Genomic DNA, 24,906 nt, shown 5'->3' on the forward strand with positions numbered 1-24,906 from the left:
TCATCATCATCATCATTGTTGACATCATCCTCTGGTTCATCATCATTGATGATCTGTTCAGGTTGGTTCTCAGGCTCTCTATCCTGATGGGAAGCGTCCTCCCCTGAACCAGCTGCTGAAGCTTCCTCAGTTGTAGATTGATCGTCATCATCTAAACTGGGAGTAACTTGGGAATTTTCATTTCTAAATGCAGAGTTATCTACATAAGAACAATGTGTCCTACATATTTAACCTTCTTCATAAGTAAGGAACACTTTTGGGGAGAAAGTTTAAGCCCATAATCTCTAATTCTAACTTTTTATATGTGTACTGTTTAGATGTATTAATTACAATAACTTTATTTATTATATCAACAATTTTCATACTCTTACACTCTCATTGCCATTTTTGAAAGCTTTGTGAGTTTTTTAATAACCGGAATAGCCATGTACTTCGACTCTCAACATAATATATTTTTGTTGAAACCTGTACATAGCCTTTCGAGGTTATAGACATTTAAATTCCAATTGATTCGTGCCGAGGATTCCTGCAAACTTACAATCTTGTGCGCTCACTTTCTTTGAATTTTCATGGCATGATTGTGCCTCTCCTGCTCCCCCCCCCCCACCTTCACCCAAGCCCCCTAATGTAGGAGTGACCTTGATCTGCGCCTATATAACAATATTAATTTGTTCCAAGCAGGTGAGCAATTCATGCTGTAAGCATTAATTGCTCGTCTCTAAAGTCGGGATCGGTATTCAAATAACACTCAACACTACGGGTTGTTTTTGGAAAATCGGATGACCAAATCATCAATGTTTGCTATATTTTCAGTACAAAAATACAGCCTAGTAAGTAGAGAATCATTTAAGAACAATGCATTCCTTGAAAAGTTAAACTTATTTGTAGATAGCTTTCTAAACTTCAACCACAGGCACCTGATTTTTTATCAATCAGCCGCTCAATAAGCCAAATATAAAAAAAATACCTCCTCCAACGTTACGTATAAAAACAAGTGTGTTTATATATAGATGAGGTAGAATTTTTTTTTATATTTGGCTTATTGAGCGACTGATTGATAAAAATTAAGGTGTTTGTGATCATGAGATAAAGATAGTCTGTATTATTCAGATTATTATATCATTGCCACAATTTCAAACAAAATTCAAATTTTTTGGTCTCCCTGTGGAGCCTTTAAGGATATATCTGTCAAATATTGCATCTTGATTGAAATATTGACCAATGTACAATATTGTAATTATTGTCATAATCTATGAGCATGAGAGAGGGTCGAAATATAATCAATAAATTATTATAGATTCAAGTGGTGTGATAAGATATAATTATCCTGTTTTCATCATTTGTTTCAGGCGACACACTTCAAGTTTAGAACGGACTATTAAGCACACTACTTGAGTATTAAAGTCCCTACAGTGAAATTTTCTTCTGGAAGCAGGCAATGTTACAGTTTTGACTTACTTAACAACAGGAAAGATGTTTATAATTGTTAACAAAGAAACTCAAAACACATTGATAACATGACATGTGAAAGTAGAGCATTTTATCCTGATCTTCAATTAATAAGGGAATTTGGAAAAGCTGCAGTGTGATGAACTACAAAAAAACATTTGTCAGTTGAATTCTAAAACTGCTGAGAATGAGCTCTATGGAGTTTCCATTGAACATGGCTGCAGGCAGAAGTGCTGATAATGCCAACAAAAATTATATCAGCTGTTATTCCGATGTTATAAAAAATTTACTCAGTATAACAAATAAGAGTCAGCAAGAATCGAAGAAGAGATATAAGCTTGTAGTGCTACGTCCAAAACACCCTGGTGACAAGCTTATGATGCCACGTCCAAAACACCCTGGTGACCCCCAGCAATCAGGGTCAAAAGTTGCTACAGATCATAACAGATTCTTGCAGCAAGTAGAAACTGCCACGCCTTCAAATATTGGACCATTGGATACAAGTCATTCGTACATCTCAAAGAAAATAAAAACTGAGGACGATTCTGATTGGATAGGACTCAATGAGTCTCCCTTTTTATGTACATCAACTGCTACTGATAAAACATCAATTCCTCATATGACAAAAACTGAAAATGATCTTGCAAATGAATCATTCATCTCACAGAACATAAAAACAGAAGACATTATAACTTATTCTGATTTGACAGGACACAATCAATCTACGGCATCTCCTGCTTTATTCACACCGATAGTTTCTACTGTGATAAAAACTGAAAACGACGTTGCAGCAACTGAATCAATAGATAAGGATGTTATATCTGATGCAAGATTGACTGGTTGGAATGAGTCTGAGGTCAATACGTCTCACTCAGTGAATTCACAAATGTTGTCAGGAAGCAAGTGTAGTTCTACGATGATAAATACAGAAAATGATTTTCGCATATTTGGTACCAGTTTGGCGGACCAACATCGCATACCTTATTTTTCTCTTGAACCTTCGCTCTCCCATGTTGTTCAGAATGAAGCCAATCTAACAATAACTGATTCCTCTTTGGAAAGTTCACATATGTCTTTAGGGAATGCACATTGCCAGAATGATTCTTTATCCAGAAAGAAGATATACACCTCAAAACAGTTCTCCAAGGACTCACCAAGTACAACAATACACACTGTTTCTCACTGCCCAGTCTCCCCTAATCCAGTAAAAAGTTGGAGTGATATTAAAGGAGTTGTTGATAGGACCAGCTCAAGGAAGAGACATATTGCCCCACAACAATCAGCTCCCAAGGAAACCCAATCCTCAGTTGATGTGTCCAAGGTAAAAGGTTACTGTAGATTCGTAATTATACACAAAGAATTAAAATTAGCATAAAATTGTGAGAAGCACATCTTTAGAATATGGAAAATCTAAATTTTATTTTTTTTGGACAGATTTAAACTAAATGAAATTGTAATAATAAATTGGCGTTTTTTATTTCTAAATCTTACTATTTGATGCAAAACGAAGTTATCACAAAAGTAAATATTTGCATATATATAATTAGGAATACAGTCCCTGAAACGTCCTACTTTTCCATTTGCCATGAGTTCACAGTATGTTGACTGTGCGTTCACCTGCACTCTTCACTGTGCTCTGTTCGCGCTCACTGTTCACAAAGTGTTCACTTTGTGTTCGCTCGCTGTTCATAGCACTCATCAAATTCTGTTCAGCGTGCGCTCATCATTCACTCGGCATTCAATTGTGACAGTGGAACATTTCTGGGACTGTATATACGGTTAATTACTTTGATTCCCTATGTATGCATTCATGTACTTGTATCAAATGACACACAGTATCGATTAGACCCAACCTAACAGAAAGTAAATCAAAACCCTGGGTTTACTTAGGAATCACTAAAGTGAGAAGCGGTGTGGATCAGTAACCCTTGGCTAGCAAAGCTGCAATAAACAGTTCCTAACATTTAACACGTTCATTTTTGGTCTAAAACTAGAATTTTATTTCAACATTCAAAATGTAAACAAAAGTTTTGTTTACATAGCAAAGAATGATAAGCTCTGTAACCCGCTCATATCTCAATGAGTAACACTCAAATTTTGGTTGCCTATTAAAAATGCATAACCAAAGCATTGTAAACATTAAAATCGAAAAAACAGTTTTTGACCAAAATCGTGACCTTTAAAATGTTATTTTCACATTAAGCATGTTATATTTTTAGGAGGAGGATGAAGAGGACAATATTAACGAATTTTTAGAGAAGTCTGGAAAATTTTTTAAATGTGGAGTCTGTGATAAGGCATTTGCAGAAGCAGAGGAACTGAACCGGCATCTTAGGGGGCACAGCAATTTACACTGCACTGGCTGCAAATCCAAATGTTCCAACAGAAAGCAACTGGAAAAACATCAGAAGCTGTGTCAGGAGTTTGTAGAGTCTTTGATTACAGAAGCATGTCCTATCTGTTTAGAGCAAACTCCATGCAAAGATTTTGGGCTACACTGCAAATCTCATGGCGTGCAGCTAAAAGAAATAATGTTCAATTGTGACAAATGTTCTACCTTGTTTAGTTCTTCACAGCGGCATAATGTTTGTGTTCACTTGGAAAACAACAAAGAGGCTCTTCAAAGGAGTTTGAGGTACCACTGTTCAGTGTGTAGAGAGAATTATGAAGAGATTTCTGCATTTAAGGAGCACATGCAAGCTCACAATATACCTGAAAGGGCCATTGCTATAGCTGTGTTTACATGCCCAATATGTGACAAGCTTTTTTCCAACCAGTCTCTATTGGAAAAGCATCTTAAGAATAGGTGTTCTCAAAAGGTAGCTAAGATGTGCAGATTTTGTGGGCAGTTCTATCAAAGAAATTTTGAAAGTCCATCTTCCATTGATACAAACAACGAATGCATAAAATGCAGGAAGTCTTTAAAATTAGAAATAAGTTTGAGGAAGCAAATTGAACTCAGAAAATTCATTGTTGCCCGGTCTGCTGAAGGTGTTTCTCTAGAATTTTCATTTGGAAATCTCTCGTGAGAAATAAACATATACAGGAAGTCGAACAGAAGGGTTTTGAGTGTTTCATGTGTGGAAAAGTTTTCAGGAGCCTCAGCAACATTGGGCTTCACATGAACTCTCATGTTCCAGTCCGTAGTCTGTCTTGTCTTCTGTGTAGTAAAAAATTCAGCAACAGTCTCCACTTAAAGCTGCATATGAATTAAAATACATTCTAGTGAAAGATTTTACTGCAAGATTTGTTACAAGAGATTTTATAATGCCAATCACTTCTTTCGACACACGACCATGAACCCAATACAGTGCACCTGTGAGAGATATGCCAGCAACACAAAGCACAGTGCATCTTGTCAGAAGGTCAGGGTCTTCTTAAAGCAGGCATCATCTACATACTGGATAGTTGCAAAAAAAGTCCGCTACATGTGTGCAAGATTTGTTCAGCCCAATTCGATAGTGTAGTGCATTTGCAACATCACCTAAAAACAAAGCATTAGATGATCAGATCCATACATGCAATACTATTAAGTAAAACATGAAGTGCTCAGTTCAATCCAAAATTTATTTTTGAAAATTTAAAATTCAACCCACTTTGAAGTTTTACAAAAAACCTAGTCTAGACTCCATCTTTTTGTCAGAAAGTCATCTGTAAGATACTATTTTGGGATTCAAACTTTTGCAACGTTTTGATTATATATAATTGGTGTTTTATGTCAACCTTAATAAAGGACTATGTGCGGTATTATGCATTTTTGGTCCCCAAAATCAAAGTTTAATAAAGAGCTCTAAAAATAAGGTAGAAGGTAGTAGAAATCATATTGAAAATAAGGGTGTAAAAGGTTATCACCACAGTGACGCCATAATGTAGAAATGACGTCATGAAGTTTGCCTTATTTAAATAAATTTTTGTTTTGTAGCAAAATATGGGTATTTTCTGGTGGTTTTTCGATGGGGAAACATCGAGAGCAGGCTTCCTTAAGGTAGCTCGCGGGTTTACCTGCTTGTGAGAAAACCTACCTTGAAAATTTGTCCACCTGATCCATAGGTTTTATAGTTTTATTTCTAAAATTTATTTAAGATTCGTCTGCGCGGTAATAATGTTATTGGGTTTCAAATACAGTGTCATTAATAAAATCAAGCAACGCCATTTCAATGAAATACCGGTATATAGTAAAACGCACATTTTAACCGAGAAACGCATTACAAAACTATGCTCCAAACTTTTAAACGATTCAGACGAAATTAATCATACTCAACACAAAAACAGAGGAGATAATTATGAATCAATTCATAAAAAAATATTAGTATGTGTTCTCGGCCAATTTTTGGCAAAAAAACTTTTAAGATTTAAAAGATTTCTCAAAACCTTATATTTTCATTACGACGTTAGCCTGACGTCATCATTTCCTTACTTCTTAGAACACCAAAATTGGAATGCATTTATTGATAAGACTATAGTTGTTTAACACATTTTAGAACATGTAAATGCTTATTAGACATTATTGTGAATGTTATCAAATGCAGTTAATGTAAGGCTGTAAAGATACAGAAAATTGCTATTTTTGTTTTTATGAAACTCTGAGTCAATGAATGCAAAAATAAAATGGTAGGCAACTACTGACATTATAAGTAAGTAATCGAATAAAACAGTTATCTCAAGCCAAAAGAAATTTAAGAATTTAATCAGTAGTACAGATTACGGAAGTTATAATTGTAAAAAAAAAAGCGAAGTTAATGCATTCATTCTATTTTAAAACATGACTTTAAATGGAAGAGTTCTAACGCACACTCATTCTTTATCTTTATAGAACAAAATGTGACAATGTATGTGACATCTTTAAATTTTCAGCACATGATATTATAAATCTTTGTATAAACAGTCATAAACCGCATATAAGCTTTTTAAAGTATTTTCTTTTATACCGGGGTACTTCTAAATATCTCATTTGTCATTTTAAAAAAAAATATGAATTTACTTTGACGGTCAACTCGTAACATCGATTCCTATTGTGACGTCAGCAAACCCGCGAGCTACGTTAAGTACCATTATTTAGTATTAAGTGTATAACTATCTGAGAAAAAACATGTGAAAATCGTACTTGAGCAGACCTGCGCTCTTTACTTCCGAATGCAAAGTATGAAGCAAGAATGAGAATATTTTCATTTGTTTGCAAAATTTGCAGGAATTATTTCATTTAGGTGATGTCATAGATAAACAGCGAATAAGCAATGATAAGTAAAATCAAAATTACAGTGATAGGCATCTTCTGTACAATGATTTATGAAAATTTGAATTTTATAAGATATTATTTAAAAATTGGTTGAAATCGGGGGCAGATATTTGACCATACCACACATAGTCCTTTGATGATCTCTTTGCATATTTTTTTCTTCATGAATGCTCGAGAAGAGCTGAAAATAATTTGATTTGAAATATAAAGTATGAACAATTAATCTTCAATGTTTTGTCATCTTTGTATAAAAGGAAGTTATTCTTACTAATGGTTCAATGTATATTGCTATAACTAATATTGAATAACATGTGATAGCTCTGTGGGCAAAGTCGTGCTTAAGTTCACAAGAATTGGAAATTTCTATAAATTGTTGGGAGTGATATAGCCCATATATATGCCTATTATCTTTCAAATACTTTCAGTGAAAGCAGCAATGTCTACTTAAAACATTTTGCAAGATGCTTTCTTGATGTTAATAAAATAAAAAGAATGTTTGAAAAGTTACTGTTGATTTATTATTTTAGGGTGAAAATCACAATTGCGAGGAAGTGATCCTATTAATACTTAATATACAGCTGAACATTGATATCTCAAAAACTTGAGTATGTCATAGTGATTTATAAGTCCTAAACACCCTTTTTAGCTCACCTGAGCTGAAAGCTCAAGTGAACTTTTCTGATCACTTCTAGTCTGGCATCCATCAGTCTATTATTTATTAAGTTTTTTACATTTTCGACTTCTCCAAATTAAACCATGCACTGGGCAACCTTGGCACATAGCATCCTTAGCTAAATGGGATTTATTAAGTTTGTTAAAATGAAGGGGGCCACACCCATTTCCAAGGGGAGATAACTAAAATCATTGAAAATTTGTTAGTATTTTTCAAAAATCTTCTTCTCAAAAACCATTTGGTCAGAAAAGCAGAAACTTGTGTGGTAGCATTCTCAGGCATAGTGTAGATTTATTTCATTTGTTCAAATCATGATCCACAGGGGAAGGATGGAGCTACAATGGAGGGTCAAATTTTTACATGGAATATAATTATATAGTAAATCTTTAAAATCCTCTTCTCTGAGATTGATAAGCCAGGAATGCGGAAACTTGAGCGGAAGCATCCTCGGGTAGTGTAGATCAAGTTGGTTCAAATCATGCACTCTCCAGGAGTAGGGTGGGGCTACAATGGAGGGGGGGGGGGGGTCAAATTTTTTACATGGAAACATTTATAGAAAAATCTTGAAAAATTTTCTTCTCTGAGATTGATTTGCCAGAAAAGCTGTAACTTGTGTGGAAGCATCCTCAGGTATATATAGTGTAGATTTAAGATTGTTCAAATCATTATCCCCAGGGTAGGATGGGGCCACAATAGGAGGGGGGTCGAATTTTTACATAGGAACATAGCAGCCAGAAAAGCTTTATATCCTCAGGTTGTGTATAGATTTAGGTTTGTTCTAATCATAACCCCCGTTGGTAGGGTGGGGTCAAATTTTTACAAAGGAATTAAGATAAATTAAGGGAAAATATTTTGAAAAAATCTTCTAAAACACAATTTGCCTAGCTAGAAAAGCTCTAACTTTTGTCAGTTCATCTAGTATAGATAAAAATTTGTCAAAATCATCTCTAAAAACAAGACGGAGTCATATACAAATTCTCTGAACAATGTTGTATTATACAGATCCTGAAAAAAAAAATTCCCTCCATTTTCTTATATTTATCATTGAGCCCCTTTGTAACCGGATGATTTTACAATCTCATCACATATTGAGCATTGCAGTGCTCGAGAAGATGACCAGACATGTACAACTGTTTATATATGGATTATATGTAATCTAAATTGCAAGGGGGGGGGGGGGTAGACTCATCAAATATCATGACGCCTGTGAACTTTGAACGCTGCAAAATTTATGTTTTCTGTGAACATCAAGAATATATTTACAGAATTTAAGGTGCATTCTTTCAAAAGGTAAATTTCTGAAACAGTCTTAAAGTTAAAGAAAAAAAATTGTTGCGAAAAAAAGGCACCCCCCCCCCCCCCCCCCTTGCTATTAATGGTTTGGGAATTCACATCGGGTTAGATGTTCTATTAATTTTGTTCTTATGTCAACAATATGGCACCTTTATGCTATTACCAAATAACCAAAGTTGTTTTTAAATTTGAAAGGTAATTTTATCAAGTGTTTAAAGCATCACGGCATCTTAATCCAGGAACATTAGATAACCTTATATCTTTTCAACCAGCACAACCCAAGATCATTGGAATTATCGAAGGACTAAGGCGCTGCCACACGGTAAAAACTTTTCAGCTGCTCAGGATATTACCCATCGATCATGAAGACTAAAGTGCAGGGTCTACTAACCGCTGATAGGCTTTCCGCTGAAAGGGAAAAATAGAAATATCAATAAATAGAAAAACCAAACGGGACCAGGAATAAACAGTGTATAATCATTCCTTTACCAAAGGGACTATGATTTCAACATTTCCAACATTTTAGCCAGTGAATTAGCCATGTTCATATATGTATCCTGATTAACAAGGCCTAGCTGTTTTTACAGAATTAGTCGGAGGATAGGACTTTGCATCTGGTGTTAAGGTAATAAATTGCAGTACATGCCATCATTGAATAAAATAGTTGAGAGAGTAGACCAGTAGTGGGGAGAAATGACATTGTGTTCCAATGGTCCAGCAAATGGCATCTTGTCGAAACTCGCATGACAAGTAAAGAGCATTTTGAATAAGATCATCATAGAAAACTTGACAACTTGTCAAAGCCCTCATGGCAATTAGTAGATAGCATTTTGAACATTAAGATTGTCGTCATGGAAAACCTGAGGAAAAGGTCTGCTAGTGAACTTGAATCAAATAATCAAGTAATCTCATCATCTGACCAAAGCATGCCTAACATGGTTGAGGTCGGACCAACAAGTCTTACTGAGAATGTGATACATGTAGCTCCGCCTTTGGCCCTGGTTCGCCCGGAGAATACATCTATTGTTCAAAGGCTAAAGCCAGTGTCTCTAATCAATGGAGGCCAAAATGCAATGGAAATTCCAACACAGTCTATAAAGGGATTCAACATGAGCCGGCTACCTTTGCCTACACAAAGTGCTTCTGATACAGTGTGTGCAAAAATGAATATTAATGAGTTCTCCAGAACAATGACTCAACAAAATTCTCGGGGTGAACATCAAGTTACTAACCTAGGAGACGTTCGAGAGGCAATTAGGAAAAGAAAAAAATTAAAGTTCACCAAGAAAGTTGACAGCTCAAAGATAAATCCAGGAAAAACCAACACAATGAATAAAGTAACACTTCTTTGTCCAATTATTGATAAGATCAACCAGCTTGATATACCAAATCAAAAGGGCACCACCACAGTAAAAACCACAGGAACCTGTGAGGAAAATCTGAGAAATACAGTTTCAAATAGTTCTGGAATTGCTACACCAGTGGCTATTTACCCAAATAAGGTTAATGAAATGAATATGTTGAACCTGAACACAAGGACACTTCCATCCAATTCATGCAATTCCCAAAGTGAAAATACTGCACACGATTTGAATGAACACAGGATGATCATTGATACCGAAGATGTTTCATCAACTGAACCAGCTACAGTGGTAAAAGATGAACCAAACAAACAAGTGAAAGTTGAACCAGGCATACATGTGAACTGTGAACCGGACCCACAGGTGTACTGTGAACCTGACACACGGGTGAACAATGAACAGAACAGACAGGTGAATAATGAACTGGATATACAGGTGAAAGTCGAACCAGACATACAGATGAACTATGAACCAGACATTCAGGTGAATAATGAACCAGACAGACAGGTGTACTATGAACCAGACAGACAGGTGTACAATGAACCAGACAGACAGGTGTACAATGAACCAGACAGACAGGTGCACTATGAACCAGACAGACAGGTGTACAATGAACCAGACAGACAGGTGTACAATGAACCAGACAGACAGGTGTACAATGAACCAGACACAACCAGTTCTATGTATGCAATGTTCCCAGGTCAGAGATACCCTTTCTACACTGAACCAGTTCAACAACCAGATTCAGCCGGTCAAACTCCGAACTCCAGAGCTACAGTATATAGAATTTTATTTTTAGTTTAAAGGCATGGTCACAATTTGGGTCAAAAACAATTTTTCTGATTTTAATGTTTACAATGCTTCAGTAAGGCATTTAAATAGGCAACCATTATTTTGTGTTATTCATTGAGTTATAAGCGAGTTACAGAGCTTACAATTCTTTGCTATGTAAACAGAGCTTTTGTTTACATTTTGAATGTTGAAGTGGAAATTCCAGTTTAAGACCTTGAGTAATGTTTTGAGCATTATAAAATGTTTATTTATGCTAAAAATGGATAAGAAGAAAACAAATCAGCTGGAAAAAGATCTTTTACTGGTATATTAAACCTATGAAAACAGGATCAGGGCACGAGCCTTGTGCATTGTAAATAATAAAAAAAGAAATATAGAATTTGACCAAAATTTTAACCATGCCATTTTAATTATCAGTTATGTAACAATTTTTGAATTTGACAATGAAGATAACCATAGACAATCTTGTTTGCATTTAAAAGTAATAAAAGTAATCTTAGATAAATTATATTTTTCTTCTCAGATATAATTGAAACCTTATTTAAGAATACCCTTTTTTCTCTATCTGGATATGATAAACATTCCATAATTAAAAAAAATATATAATATTTGTTGTCATGTGAAATTGCACAAGCTTTTTTTCAGATGGTCATTACAACGAATGGAAAGCAAAGGCATCATCCTGATTGTAAAAGGGGCCAGTCAGAGAGGAGAGAAAGGAAAAAGCAATTGGCCAGAAAACGGTACAAAGAGAAGATCTTCATCGGGCCACACATTGAGAAGTGGAACCGGGTCAAGGAGGAACTTAACTTCTCATTGAACTATGAGCTCGCTGGCTACTTGCTAAAACAGTCAGTCATATTTTTAATTGATTGATAACAATAACACATATGTTTGGTATTATTTTCGGAGAAATTGTTTTTATTTGTTTAATTGAAAATTAACTGTCTGATGTCAAAGAAGTTAATGAGGCTATTTAGTTTTACTTCCCCGGCCTTTCTAGCGGAGCTCGGAAAACACCTCAAATGTATTAACCTTCATGGTGTTCAAATTTTTAACAAAATGGAGTCTTTTCCCATAAAGATTTTAATGAAGTCTAGTCTACATCTCAACATGCTCAACACATGTGTTTAACCATTGTTTATATCAAGTTTTATAAAAAAAAGAGGGTTATCATGGATGCCTACAATGTATGTAATACATTCGAGGTGTGTTTACGTGCTCTGTCGGAAAGGCCCAAGAAGTTGCCTTTATGAGGCAGTGTGCGAAATTAACGGTAGACCAATAGACAAAATCTATAGAAAATACGCCCGGTCTATAGTAACTCGAATATTTGTAGACCAACTTGTCTATAGAACAAACGCAGCCTGTCGTCTAGTCGGTTGAACGTTTTACTCAAGACCTTTTTAAATACACTGCGATAAGAAGCAGAATGTATATGCCATGTGCTATTTAAAAGTCAAAAACAATATTCAGAGCATGTCATTTTTTGACAAACTGAAGTATTCACAAGGTGCTAGACCTTGGAAAAAACTCTGGATAGTCATACATTATTCTAGTTTTCGCATTCGCAGACTGCACACCTGGAATTCATGACCGACGTTCAGTTTTCCTTACGTTGTCTTAGATTCTGCGCTTTTGTTTCCTTTTGTATCGTGTTAACTACAGTATTCAAGGGAATAGGGTATTTTATATATCTATTTTCTTTTACTTTATCTCAGTTTATTTGATTGGTATTACAAAATAATCATTACAAGGCAATGTCACTGTGTGTGGGTTTAGAGCGGGGCACCCTTCACCATGTCCTATAGTATTAGTTCCTATTGTGTTGTGAAGTACCAGGTTATTTCACCATGTTCACCCTGAATAAAATTACAATACAAATAAAGAATAATATTTTTTGTTGTTTTCGGTCTATAGAAAATTAGTCAGGTCTATAGATTTTGAAAATGTTGTAGACCGATTGTCTATAGTACAAAAAAGTTAATTTCGCACACTGATGAGGTTATTATATACTAACTATTATGTATTAATTTTGTTTATAAAACTCTGATTGTAGTCTGTAACAGCTATTAATCTTTCCTTATTTTACACAAGTTCTTTAAAATTCCAGAATTCAGTAATTTTGTATCAAATTAGGAGAATTGAAAATTGCAAGCATAAATGTTTGGCTAACCGTCAGAAAAATAAAAATGAGACATGGTACATGTATTAAAATCCATGAATAATACCTCTCAAAATTATACAATGGCATGAATTCCTCATGTTTTAGTGCTATTGTACATAGTTGAAGTCTTATGATCTAGTTTTTATGGTTGAGGGGCTGTCAAAAGACTATGATTCAACTTATGTTTATCATGTTTATTATATTAAATAAGGTATGAAACATGGAAAAAGGTCTCTCAGCAACAACCTCCATCACAAACATCCAGCCATCCCTATACGACAAGGCCTGAACCTGATACAAAGCCTGAGCCTGACACTTCATCAACAGACACAGGAGAGGAAGAATCAATGGATACTGTAGAAGAAGATGAACAGTAAGGAATACTTCTCACAATTTACAAGAAAATTCCTCACATGCATTTTTGTGGAATCTTTAGTAGTTGAAGTCTTACTATCTAGAAAGTATAATGTGAAATATTTACCTAGTATTTAAAATGGGCCAAAGTCAAAGAATAAATTTCAGAATTTCTCTTTTTATTCTGTAATCTTTATCCGTGAAATATAGTCAAACTTTGTTATCTAGATAGGATTGTTTAAAAAATTCAAGATATCCGAGTATTTGAGATACTAAGGGTAAAATACTTAAAAAATAATTGGTTGGGACTTACAAATCACTTACCAGTAGACATATCAATGGTATTCGAGATATCAGTGTATGAGATTTCGAAGTTCAACTGCTTGTACTTTCAAGGAATATTTTTCTTACCCCCCCCCCCCCCCAAAAAAAAAAAACAAAAAAAAAAAAAACAAAAAAAAAACCAACCACATAGGAGATGAAAGTCATTACCGGTATTTATGGTTGGAATACACTGTTTACATTTGTTCTTCATAGAATACTTAATATGAAAGCACCAAAAATATAGGATCATTTTTCTTCTCCTGCTGGTCAATGTATTTTGACAAAATTTATCTATATGTGAACATTGAGAACATAGTGCCTTACTGTGTTATAATGTATCAATAATGTATCACTCATAATGATCCAAGCTATCAACACTAATCAAACTGTGTCATATTTATTCACTCTTGTTTAAAATTTATCTAACGCATGGTAGATTTTCTGTATTCATTGAATAAAAAGGGGGCTGTTTTCAAATGTTCAGGGATATCATCGTTTGGAATGTTTTGAATTGGAATTGTTGTATGGCATCCTAGAAAAGCTATGTTGATGTTCATTTATTTGATTAAACTTTTGCTTATTATATTCGAATAGGTATGAAAAGCAGCAAGAGACCTTTCAGTACCTTCCTCCTTCACCAGTATTAAGCCATTCTTATATGACAAAGCCAGAGTCTGATACTTCATCAACATTGACTGGGGAAGAAGATGAAGAGTAAGGAACAAACTTTTATTCGCATGCGAGAAATTTTCCCTTTTTAGCAGGGTTAGCGAGAACTTTGCATCACAAATATTTCTTGCTACAAACCAGTACTTGTATGGTTGTTATAACAACACATGTCAAGATAAGACATAGTGGCGAACATTTGTTGTCACGATCCAGTTTCATGCGGCATATGATGGTGGCAACATTGCAGAAAAAAAAAAATTCTGCAATTATATCGCTACTACATTCGTAACACCCATAAATCATCAAAGAAAGCATTTTTAACGAGGCCGGGTCTAATTTTTTCTGCCCTAGATTTTTGAATGAAATTTTTTACATGAATTTCTACTGATATAATTATTATTTTAAGATAAAAAAATAAAACATTTACCACACCGTTTGTTTAGGGGGTCATCTCAAAGTTTGTTAATTTTTAACATAGGACCCTATGGGATTTTGCTTGAAATGTATCAATTTTGCACATTTTTTACATTTTTTAAAACCTCTGCCCTAGGGATTTCCTTTTCTGTTCTACATATTAAAGTTCTTGCTTAAAGGCATCAAATGGTCAAATAAAAAAAACCTTTTACCTCCTGGTTTGTTCCAGGGATCTTATCAAAGTTGTTTTTTTTGTATACCCAATTTCCCAGTTTGTCATATAGTCGCTATTTTTTATTTGACAAAAGCGAAATGGTGATCTTTATAGTATTATTAAAACATTCAGACATATTTATGTAATAAATAAAAACATAACATCACATATTAAGGGTCATTAATATAAAATACACGGTTTCTGTCTTGAAGTATATGAATTAAGCTATATTTAGGCGGGTTAAGAAAACGTGAGAGGGCTAGGCTTGCTGAACCCTCTTCACGCTTTCGACCCGAGCCCAAATATAGCTTATACTTCGAGACATGTATGTTTATTCCACAATATAAGATCAATTTTACGCATCAAACGAGCTATTTTCAACAAATTTCGCTGAATATCTGCAGTTGAAACTATCACGCCATGGCGTCAACAACGCAAAAAGATGACGTCACAATGCAAATGAAACGCTGCGCGAAAGCGTGCGTACTCGTTCTGTACTCGGCCTCGTTAAATTGTTTTTATTTAGTGAATACATCTTTCTTTTAACAAATTAATCATAAAATGTAAGTCAAAATAACAATCCATTGTCTCCAACAAATAGAGGGCATCATGCTTGGTGGATGTAAATATACAGGTAACTCTCGATAGCTCGAAGTCCATGGGACCGAAGAAAAACTTCGAGGTTTCAAGAGTTCGAGTTTTCAAGAGTTCGGAATTTTCCAGGTTGACCGACGGGTTTTAAAATTAGTCTTACCGGATGTTATGATTCAGCCATTTATTTAGTGCTAACCTTACGCACGTGCTTAAACAACGTTTTCTTTTCAGTAAAATATACAGAAATTGATGTTTTTCTTTAAAACTGAATAAAATAACTATTAAATAAATTCATAATAATTATTTATTTTATGCATCATATTAAGACCAAATTGCTCAGTACTACTGTACTGCGAGACGATCGACATGTCATAAATGTGATAACTGAGTACCACCCATTGTTCCCACTGTACGGGTCCTTCACCAGCTGTAAGAACTTGTTCAGGAATAATCATTATAATGACAATGATGCTGCTAAACATAATTTTTTTCAGTTTTATAATTTTAAAATTTGACCATGGCTCAATATCATCGTTTCGTCTCAATTAATTTCTCATTTTCATTGCGTCTCCAAATTATCGTAAAATGGTTGGTGTTGATTATAGATTAGGTATCGGTATGGGCAATCATCAAACAGGACAAGTGTCGCCTAAATAAACAACCCGTGACACGGGTCCTGCATCTAACGCCTGGAGCAATTTAAATGACCATGTAGGTGTTAATTAGGTATAGCGCTTGGAGATAAAGGGCGACTTCGAGGTATCGAGAGTAAAAAACTATAGATTATGAATAACGGGACTTCAGTTTGACTTCGAGGGATCAAGGGTTTCGAGAGATCAAGAGTTCGAGAAATCAAGAGTAAATTTGCTTAGTTATATAGGGAAAAAAATCGGGACCCTAGACTCACTTCGAGCGATCAAGAACTTCGAGGGATCGAAGTTCGAGCCATCGAGAGTTACCTGTATATCTATATTAGCCAATGAATGGACAGTTAACCATGGGTAGACCTGACCTTTATCAATTTGAAGTTTGTCATGAGTAAAAGTGAGAGTGAAAGCTCTTGTTAAAACAGTATTGTTTTATTTAGGTATGACGAGTGGGAGAAGAGTTCTCAGTACCTACCTTCATCAGATTCTGGAGACGAAGATGAGCAGTAAGGAATACTTTCCACAACTTTACAAAAACATAACACTGAACTACGTTGACAGGTCGTTGGCAAAAGAAATTTTAACAATCATATTGTAAAACGCTTTAAAGTTGCACCAATATAGAATATATACATGCAATATGTAGACCTTTAAATATTTTATTTATTTCTCTTTACTGTTCTGTAAATGATGAATTTTTCATCTTTGTTGCCTAAAATTTACCCCTTTTAACTCTCTCTCTCTCTCTCATTCAAGTCACAAGCAGTTATGTCTCAACCTTTATTTCTATGATCTGATTGGGCAAATGCTCATCAAAACATTACTGGTAGTTAAGACTTTTCTGGAGGTAACACCTATTAAGAGCTTCTATTCAGTTCTCTGTAATTCCATAAATCTTCTGATCAGTAGCTGCAGTGTTATGATTTAGTAATTGAAATGTTTTTAATACTTTAGGGGCACCCAATAGAGGCTGTGTTGATGATCTTTTGATTTAACTTTATTCTATTATTAGCTCACCTGAGCCAAATCATCAAGTGAGCTTTTTTGACCAAAATTTGTTCTTAGTAGTTGTTGCACAAACCTTCCAAGGGCCAAGGGAATTCAAATTTGTCCAAGGGACGTGCCCTTTCTGCAAGGGAGATAATTAAGAAATAATGTAAACTTTTTTAGATTCATTTGTTAAAAAATCTTCTTCTGAAATATCATTTTGCCAATAAAGTTGAAACTTGTATGGATGCTTACTCAGGTAGTGTAGATTAAAGTTTTTTCAAATCATGATCCCGGGGTTGGGCTGGGTCACATTGAGGGTCAAAATTTTACATTAGAATATATATTTAAAAAACTTCCTCTGGAAAACTGCTTGGTCAGAAAAGTTGAAATTCATGCTTAAGTATCTGGATGTTGTAGATTCAGGTTTGTTCAGATTAAGATCCTTGGGGTAGGGTGGGGTCACAATGGGGGTCAAAATTTAATTTGTAATTTCTAAGGGAAAATCTTTTTAAACTTTCTTCTCAAAAACCATTTGACCAGAAAAAATTTAAAATTATGTGAAATCATTCTTATGTACTCTAGATTTAAATCTATTTAAATCACAATCCCCTGTGGGACAAGTTTAGCCTAAATGAGGGGTCTAATTTATACATAGGAATATCAAAAATCTTTAAAATCTTCCTTTCACATACCATATGGATATTAAAGTTGGATCTTGTGTGGAAGCTACCTAGGGTAATGTAGATTCAATTTTGTTCAAATTATAATCCTTAGGGAAAGGGTAGGGTTGGGGAAGTGGTAAAATTTTTTACATAGGAACATTTATAATCTTCTCAAAAACTTTTTTGCAAGAAAATTTGAAACCTATATGGAAGTGTCCCCAAATTGTGTATATTCAAGTTCATTCAAAACATGATTCCTGGAGTTAGGGTTGGGCCAAAATAGGAGGGGGGATTTTTACATAGGAATAAATAGAGTATTATCTTTAAAAACCTTCATTCTTAAGAAGAAGCAGAATGTTATGAAATGTGCCAAAATAGAGAGAGAAAAAAATGTGAAATTTTACAGATATTTTCATATTTGATATCTGATAAAAAAAAAAAGCTGTTAGAGTTATGTCAGTTTTGTATTGTTGTCCAGATGAGCAATGTAACCCCTGGGCCTCTTGTATTTCATAAGGTATGAAAAGTGGAAAGAAAGCTCTCAGCAGCCATCATCTGCATCAATGTCCAACCATCCTTATATGACAAGGCATTCACTGAAAAAGATCTCGCAGCATCTACCTTCTGCACAAAGTTCCAGTGTTCCTAATACAACACAGCCTGAATCTCATACTTCATCAACAGAAGATGAAGATAAACAGTAAGGAATACTTTCTCACAGATTTAAAAGAACATTAATTCGTCACATTGTAGAGGAATCTTCAGTAGTTGAAGTCTTATAATCTACAAATTTGAAATGTTTTAAATGGTTGAGGGGCATCCAAGTGGAAATCATGTTGATGTTATTTTAAATATGATAATTCAATGTGGAACTCCATAGATTTATCATATTCAATATAAAGGTATGCAGAGTGGAAGAAGACCTATCAGCACCGACCTTCATCACCAGTACTAAGCCATCCTTATACGACAAAGCCTGAACCTGACACTTCATCAACAGACACAGGAGACGAAGAATCAATAGATACTGTAGAAGAAGATGAATATAAAGGTATATATGCTTTTATATCTATACTGTATACAGGGAATTATTCGTCATCGTTTTAATTTTGCACATTTCGCTTTGTTGTCAGCAGGTGAGATTAGGACTGGGCAAATCCCAGTGTCTCAAATTATCTCTCTTTAAACACAACAATGTCTTAGTGAAATCATGATGGGGTAAGGCTGTTTGCAAGTGTCAAAGGGCAAAAATTACACAGGGCAAAAATAACCCTGACAGCTAGTGTATATCGTAGTTGATTTGGGTAAATACTTGTCAAATAAATATAATTTACGTGTCAGATATCTATATATAATATTAATATTGCACATGATTAAGTTTAAGTTTGTTTTTGTTCTAAAATAAACATATCATCATTACAATTTTTTAATGTTTAAATAGACGTACATGTATACCTATCCCATTCAGTGCACACACTGTGAAACAAGGAAGTCTTTGAGGCTTAATTATTCAGTAGGTACCAGTTAATTAATAAAACTTCCCAAACTTGACAAAAATATTGATCATTTTCCGAATCTAGAGAAAATTGTCATTCGGTGCTTAAGTACATGTATAAGCTGTTACCTGTCACAACTCAAACAGAATTCTGTAGGCTATATTATAAGTACATATTTACGTGCAAATATTTACCATTATGAAATAAAAGAATTGTTTTATATTTTCAGGATAAGAAGAGATACCAGTTTGTAAATTCTAACCGACATCTGGCTAAAAAGTTTTCAAAATATAGATTTTGAGAGATGATGTGTTCAACCAACTTAACCCTGTGGCAGGCACATAACTAGACATTGCTGTCTCGTACAGTTTGGTGGAACCATGTTCAAAGAAGCAAACTGTGTTACGCTGCAAATCTAATGGCAATGAAATTCAAATATATGTGTGCTACCATTAAAATATTCAATATGGCAGCTCTCTTTGCACAAAGAGGCTTTTCACAGGAGTCGGAAGTACTTCTGGGTAGTATGCAGTGTGCAGTATGGGAAAATTTTATTTTCCAGAGACTATGCAAACTAAATAAATGTTGATTTAAAACCAAAATGAACCAGTGCAATAGCCAAAAATGTGACATATTTTTCTGCTTGTCACAATTGAATTTTAAAAACCTTTATGAAAATAGGTATTTATGTACCTGTTCCTTGTATACAAAGAAATTAATGAGTGTGCAAGAACTTGTTATTTTATTGATACATACCACATTGTGTAAGTAATAGTGGCGCAGAGAGAGAGAGGGAGAGAGAGAGAGAGGGGGAGAGAGCAGTATGAACAAGAGGGAGACTCAGCTAGATGATATATTAGTGATACAATTAATCTGCTGAACTAGAGGTACATATAACAGTTACACGGACTCTTTAAAAGACCCCCAGTTAAGTTTAGGTCAAAAGGTCATAGTTAGAATGCTGTATATAACTGTATATGTACATGAAATGGTTGTCATTTAAAAACTGATTATTTTTTCAGTTTTTGCAATAAAACTTTATACATATAAATGTATTGATTCTTTTTTTTTATGGAACCTTATTGATTTGGGGTAAAAATGACATTTATAGGCCTATATTGTATTTTGGGGGTTGTTTATATACTATTAATTTATATGTATTATTATGCTCGATCTGTCAGAACAAAGATTTTAGATTTTCTGGTTTTGAATTTATTCTGCTTTGCCTGTTAGCATGTGTTAGACTGCATGTTTATGCTTCAAAAAGATATAGGCTGAAGATGTGGAAATTAATAGTATGACCACCAGACACATATACATTCCTGATCTCATTGTTAGCAAAAATTGAAGCAAAAACTGCCCCCCCCCCCCAAAAAAAAAATGTAATTTTAAAAGCAAGATATTAAGTAGAAGAAAAATTAAAGAGTATTAATTGACAAAAAGTAAGGACACTTGATTTTTTTTTTTTTGGGGGGGGGGGGGTTTACTTATTGGTGTAGGCAAACCCCCCCCCCCCCAAAAAAAAATGTAATAATAAAAGCAAGGTATTAAGAAGAAGAAATAAAGTATCAATTGACACAAAGTAAGCATAATTGATTTTTTTTTTTTGGGGGGGGGGGGGGGGGGTATGCATATTGATGTTGGTAATATTAAGAAGGTAGGATCAAAGTAAATAGACCGAAAAACATGATGAATTTTCATCGGGTTCGATGTTCATTTAGATTTTTTTCTCACGCAGACTTGAGGAATTTTTGGGCAAAAACTCAAAGGTAAAATTTTGTTAATTGCGGTTGAATTTTTTATGGGACATGATAATACATGTATATTGAAGGGTCTATGATTCAGTTGCACAGTTTATATCATGTACGTAGTCGAATACAGCTGTGTGACTTCCAGCATGTCACAGCAAACCCTACTGTAGCCTGGGTGTAGAGTGTAGGGACTCGTTACTAACTTTTTGTCTTCTTACTATGATACCCACTCTAAACAGCTAAAATACATAATGCATTTTACGTTTTTAGTAAGGCCATCGATATATATGTTTATATAAGCATTTTTATCGGATATTGACGGTACATTTAGTTATGCATTTTTTTTTCTCTGATTGCAGCATAGGACCCACATCTTTTCGGTATTCATCTTTTCATGGTGCCCAGGCGTTGTAAAAGTCTCAGGGAACCTTTGTACCTTTTTCCTATCAGCAAAGCCTGTCCTTACAGGTGCCTAGGATTTTACCTCTGGTTTTTAGCCTTCATATCAATTTTTCATCATTGGGTGATAGAGGGGGATACAGATTGAGCAAATGATAATTCATGAAACCCCAGCTGACAATGAATCAAAAATAGTTATTTATCCTGTTATTTCAAGGTAATACATGAAATCCAATTGTGAGTACCATAGAAAAGGCCTTAGGAAGTTAATATAGATATTACCAGTCCAGAAATGAATACTCCAGTGTCAAATCGTCTGAACAGGATAAATCCAATGAATGTGTTGAACTCCAGTGCAGTGACACATCCATTCAAGTCATGCAATGCTCTACGTATCAATGCAGTTGACAATTTGAATGAACAAAGGGTGATTTTTAACAACATAGATGTTCCTACAACTTCACAAGATATGGTTATTGAGGATAAAAATGAACTTGACATGACTGCAGAACAGACAAGTTACCCTGTCTCATTTGAACCAGTTCAAGAACCGGAGGTTGTTATTGAGGTTAAAGATGAACCAAATGTAGAGATAAAAGATGAACCGGACTTGACCAATTCATCAGCAGTTAATTTCAAAGCACCTATAGTTAGTTGTCCTTTTAATTTTGAATCAGTTCTAAAACCAGATGTGGATATTGAGGTCAAAGTTGAACCTCATATAAAGATTAAAGATGAACCGGACATCACCAGTACATCAGACACAATCTTTCAAGAGCATAGTTGCCCTGTTCACTTAAATTTGGTTTCAGAACCAGATATGGTTACTGGTTATCATGAAAAACCTGGTCTGTCCTATTCAGTAGATGCAAATTTTGCAGCTCAAAGTTTCCCATACCTATTAGATCTGGTTAAAAAACCACATGTAGTTATTAAGGTTAAAGATGAACCAGATTTAGTGATGAAAGATAAACCAGACTTAGTGAGTAAAGATAAACCAGAATTAGTGATTAAAGATGAACCAGACTTAGTGATTAAAGATGAACCAGATATGATTTTTTCATCAGATGCAAATTTTGAAGCACCTTCCAGTAGTGACCCTGTCAAAGTAGAACCAATTCAAGAACCTGAGATTAAGGATAAACCAGACAGAACCGGTTCTTCAGGTAATACAAATTTTGTAGCACAGAACTACCCAGTCCTAACAGAACCAGTTCAGATGCCAGACTCAGCCAGTCAAGCTCTGGAAAAACCAACACAGAGCGTAATTTTGAAAATGGGCCCTCAACATTTTGGCGCAGGAAAGGAGAAAATTGTATTAGGACCAGTGAGTTTTTATTTATTATTTCTTGAAACTAAACCAAAAAAAAACCTTTACATGTCTAATTTTTGCATTATTATTACTTTAATAATCCCCCACAGATGAGACCACTGAAATCTATTTTGTGGTCTGTCCCCATTTTTCAGATAGCAGTATATTTTCGTTACGGTTTTGCAAATTGTTAAATTTGGACTTCCTGATATAGACTCTAATGAACCCAAAATTGATGAAGAAATTAATTTGAAACAACTCTAATTTTCATTTTTTATTGCTATTAATCAGATTTTCCTTTATTATATATTTATAAAAAAATTTATATAAAAAAAAAACTTTCATAGAATTTTCTCCCTCCTTGTCTGCACATACGAGGACAATTGTTTTAGAATTGGAGGGGGGAGGGGACATGTATTGCTTATGCCATCATCTCAGGATGCTTTGATTATTTTTGCAATTTTGCAGGGAGACTTTGGGCCTACTGAAACCAAAGAATCGAGGTTAATGAGAGAGAAGAAAAGAATGGAAGAAATTGGATCCTGTTTTTACAAATGTGGAATTTGTAATGAAGAGTTCAGCAATGCCATGGAATTGCAGATTCATGTTCAATTGCACAATGGCTATGAGAATGAATTGATTATCTGCAACTATTGTGATAAAGTATTCACTGGAAAGACAGGAACTTTCTCGCATCTTAGGCATGTGCATGGGATTGCTTTGGACTATGCAAAGAGCACTAAATCGGAACTATTACTGCCATGGGTTCAGACTAACAGAGAAAGTTTCTCAACTTTAAGTGTTCATCGAGTTAAAAAACTTGATTGTAGTGTCTGTGGTACCAAATTCACATCACTTGAAATATATAAGCTGGATGAAACTGTGTCCAATGAAACCTCAGAGGAGAAGGAGAAAACTCATAAAGAACATTTGTGTGGGAAGTGCCAGAAAGATCATTTCCAAAACTTGAATACAAGAAGAAGGGATGGCAAGAAACAATATGAGTGCGCTCAATGTAGAAGGTTCTTCTTCAAGCCGCTGTATGAGGACCACGTCAGAAGTTTACATGGCCTGCTGAAACTTTTTAAATGTAATGTGTGTGGCATGAGGAGCGTTTCTCGCCCTTCCCTGTTAGCTCACAAAAGATCTCATAAAAAGAGAGGAACGTTAAATTGAATTGTAAAGTATGTGGGAAGATGTATGAATGTTTGCTCACTCTCTTAAAAAAAACCTCAGCATTATTCTTACTGTCAGAATTAGCATGTTAAGGTATGTTGATTGCAAATGGTGCTAAAAATTTACATCAAAGTTCATACCAGTGAGAAGCTTTTTCCTGCAAAGTCTGTAAGAAAGATTTACAATGTATTTGCAAATTTAGTCACTACCATCACTTTAAGCATGTTAAAGGATCAAAGAAATTGGAAATGAAATCTAGTTTTTCTCATTTTAAGTGTATTGCCATTTATCAAACAATAAGCATGTAAACTGTTCAAAGTCAGTTTTGAAGCTCTGAATGTCAGAAATGTAGAAGTGTGGTAAAAAAAAAAACCCAGCTGTTCATTGGCTGATTCCATGGAATTGATGCAAGAATTATTTGTCGCAATCTAATTAAAATTAGATGTTAGATCCGCCCAGTGGGCTTTCACTTAGGTTCAGTTAGCTTTCACTTAGGTCCAGTTGGCTTTTACTTGGGTCCAGTGGGCTTTCACTTGGGTCCAGTGGGCTTTCATCTAGGTCCAGTTGGCTTTCACTTGGGTCCAGTGCGCTTCCTTTTGCGTCCATGCACGAATATGGTCAGTGGATTTTCATTTGTATATAACTGTGTACAAATCACAAAAATCATTTATTGTTAGGGGTGAATGCTTGATGAAAACTGAAAAGACTGTATTTCAGATTTAGAGCTTGAAATATTTTTTGTTGAAAACTCTCTATGTAGTTGTATTACTGAATTGGAATTATTTCCGTGTTCATTTTTATGGCGTCGAGCGAAGCTCGAAAGCCATCTAGGGATCGTACGTCTGGAAGTTACATTTTTAGGAGCCAAACAACTCAAATGAGTGCAAAGTTTTCGTATGTGTTTCAAGAAAAATAGATGACATACTTCAATTT

The 24,906-nt window shown here is 34.7% G+C and overlaps 2 protein-coding genes across 5 annotated transcripts; both read left to right on the forward strand.

Moving 5' to 3' along the window:
* Positions 1-722: 722 nt before the first annotated feature.
* LOC105348902 (proteoglycan 4) lies at positions 723-20,001 on the forward strand. Of its 4 annotated transcripts, XM_034477215.2 has the most exons (9): positions 725-830; positions 1,350-2,770; positions 11,450-11,655; positions 13,183-13,344; positions 14,244-14,363; positions 16,628-16,693; positions 18,357-18,539; positions 18,742-18,890; positions 19,565-20,001. In XM_034477215.2, exons 2-9 carry the CDS (start codon positions 1,637-1,639, stop codon positions 19,567-19,569), a joined length of 2,025 nt encoding a protein of 674 aa, XP_034333106.2. In that variant the 5' UTR covers positions 725-830; positions 1,350-1,636; the 3' UTR covers positions 19,570-20,001. The 4 variants fall into 4 exon arrangements, 2 of the variants coding, with proteins under 2 accessions (XP_034333106.2, XP_011456802.4); XM_011458500.4 differs by lacking the exons at positions 725-830; positions 1,350-2,770 and adding an exon at positions 8,751-10,789; XR_004603063.2 differs by lacking the exons at positions 725-830; positions 1,350-2,770; positions 18,742-18,890; positions 19,565-20,001 and adding an exon at positions 8,750-10,789 and having other exon boundaries at positions 16,628-16,748; positions 18,357-18,494.
* A 1,023-nt stretch (positions 20,002-21,024) lies between these two features.
* On the forward strand, positions 21,025-24,227 carry LOC105348903 (uncharacterized). The gene is made up of 3 exons (XM_034477217.2): positions 21,025-21,104; positions 21,446-22,812; positions 23,266-24,227. The coding sequence occupies exons 2-3, from the start codon at positions 21,778-21,780 to the stop codon at positions 23,971-23,973; spliced, it is 1,743 nt and encodes a 580-aa protein (XP_034333108.2). The 5' UTR covers positions 21,025-21,104; positions 21,446-21,777; the 3' UTR covers positions 23,974-24,227.
* The last annotated feature ends 679 nt before the right edge of the window (positions 24,228-24,906 follow it).

This window comes from Magallana gigas, chromosome 9 (genome assembly GCF_963853765.1).
Source record: "Magallana gigas chromosome 9, xbMagGiga1.1, whole genome shotgun sequence".
NCBI classification, from domain to species: Eukaryota; Metazoa; Mollusca; class Bivalvia; order Ostreida; family Ostreidae; genus Magallana; species Magallana gigas.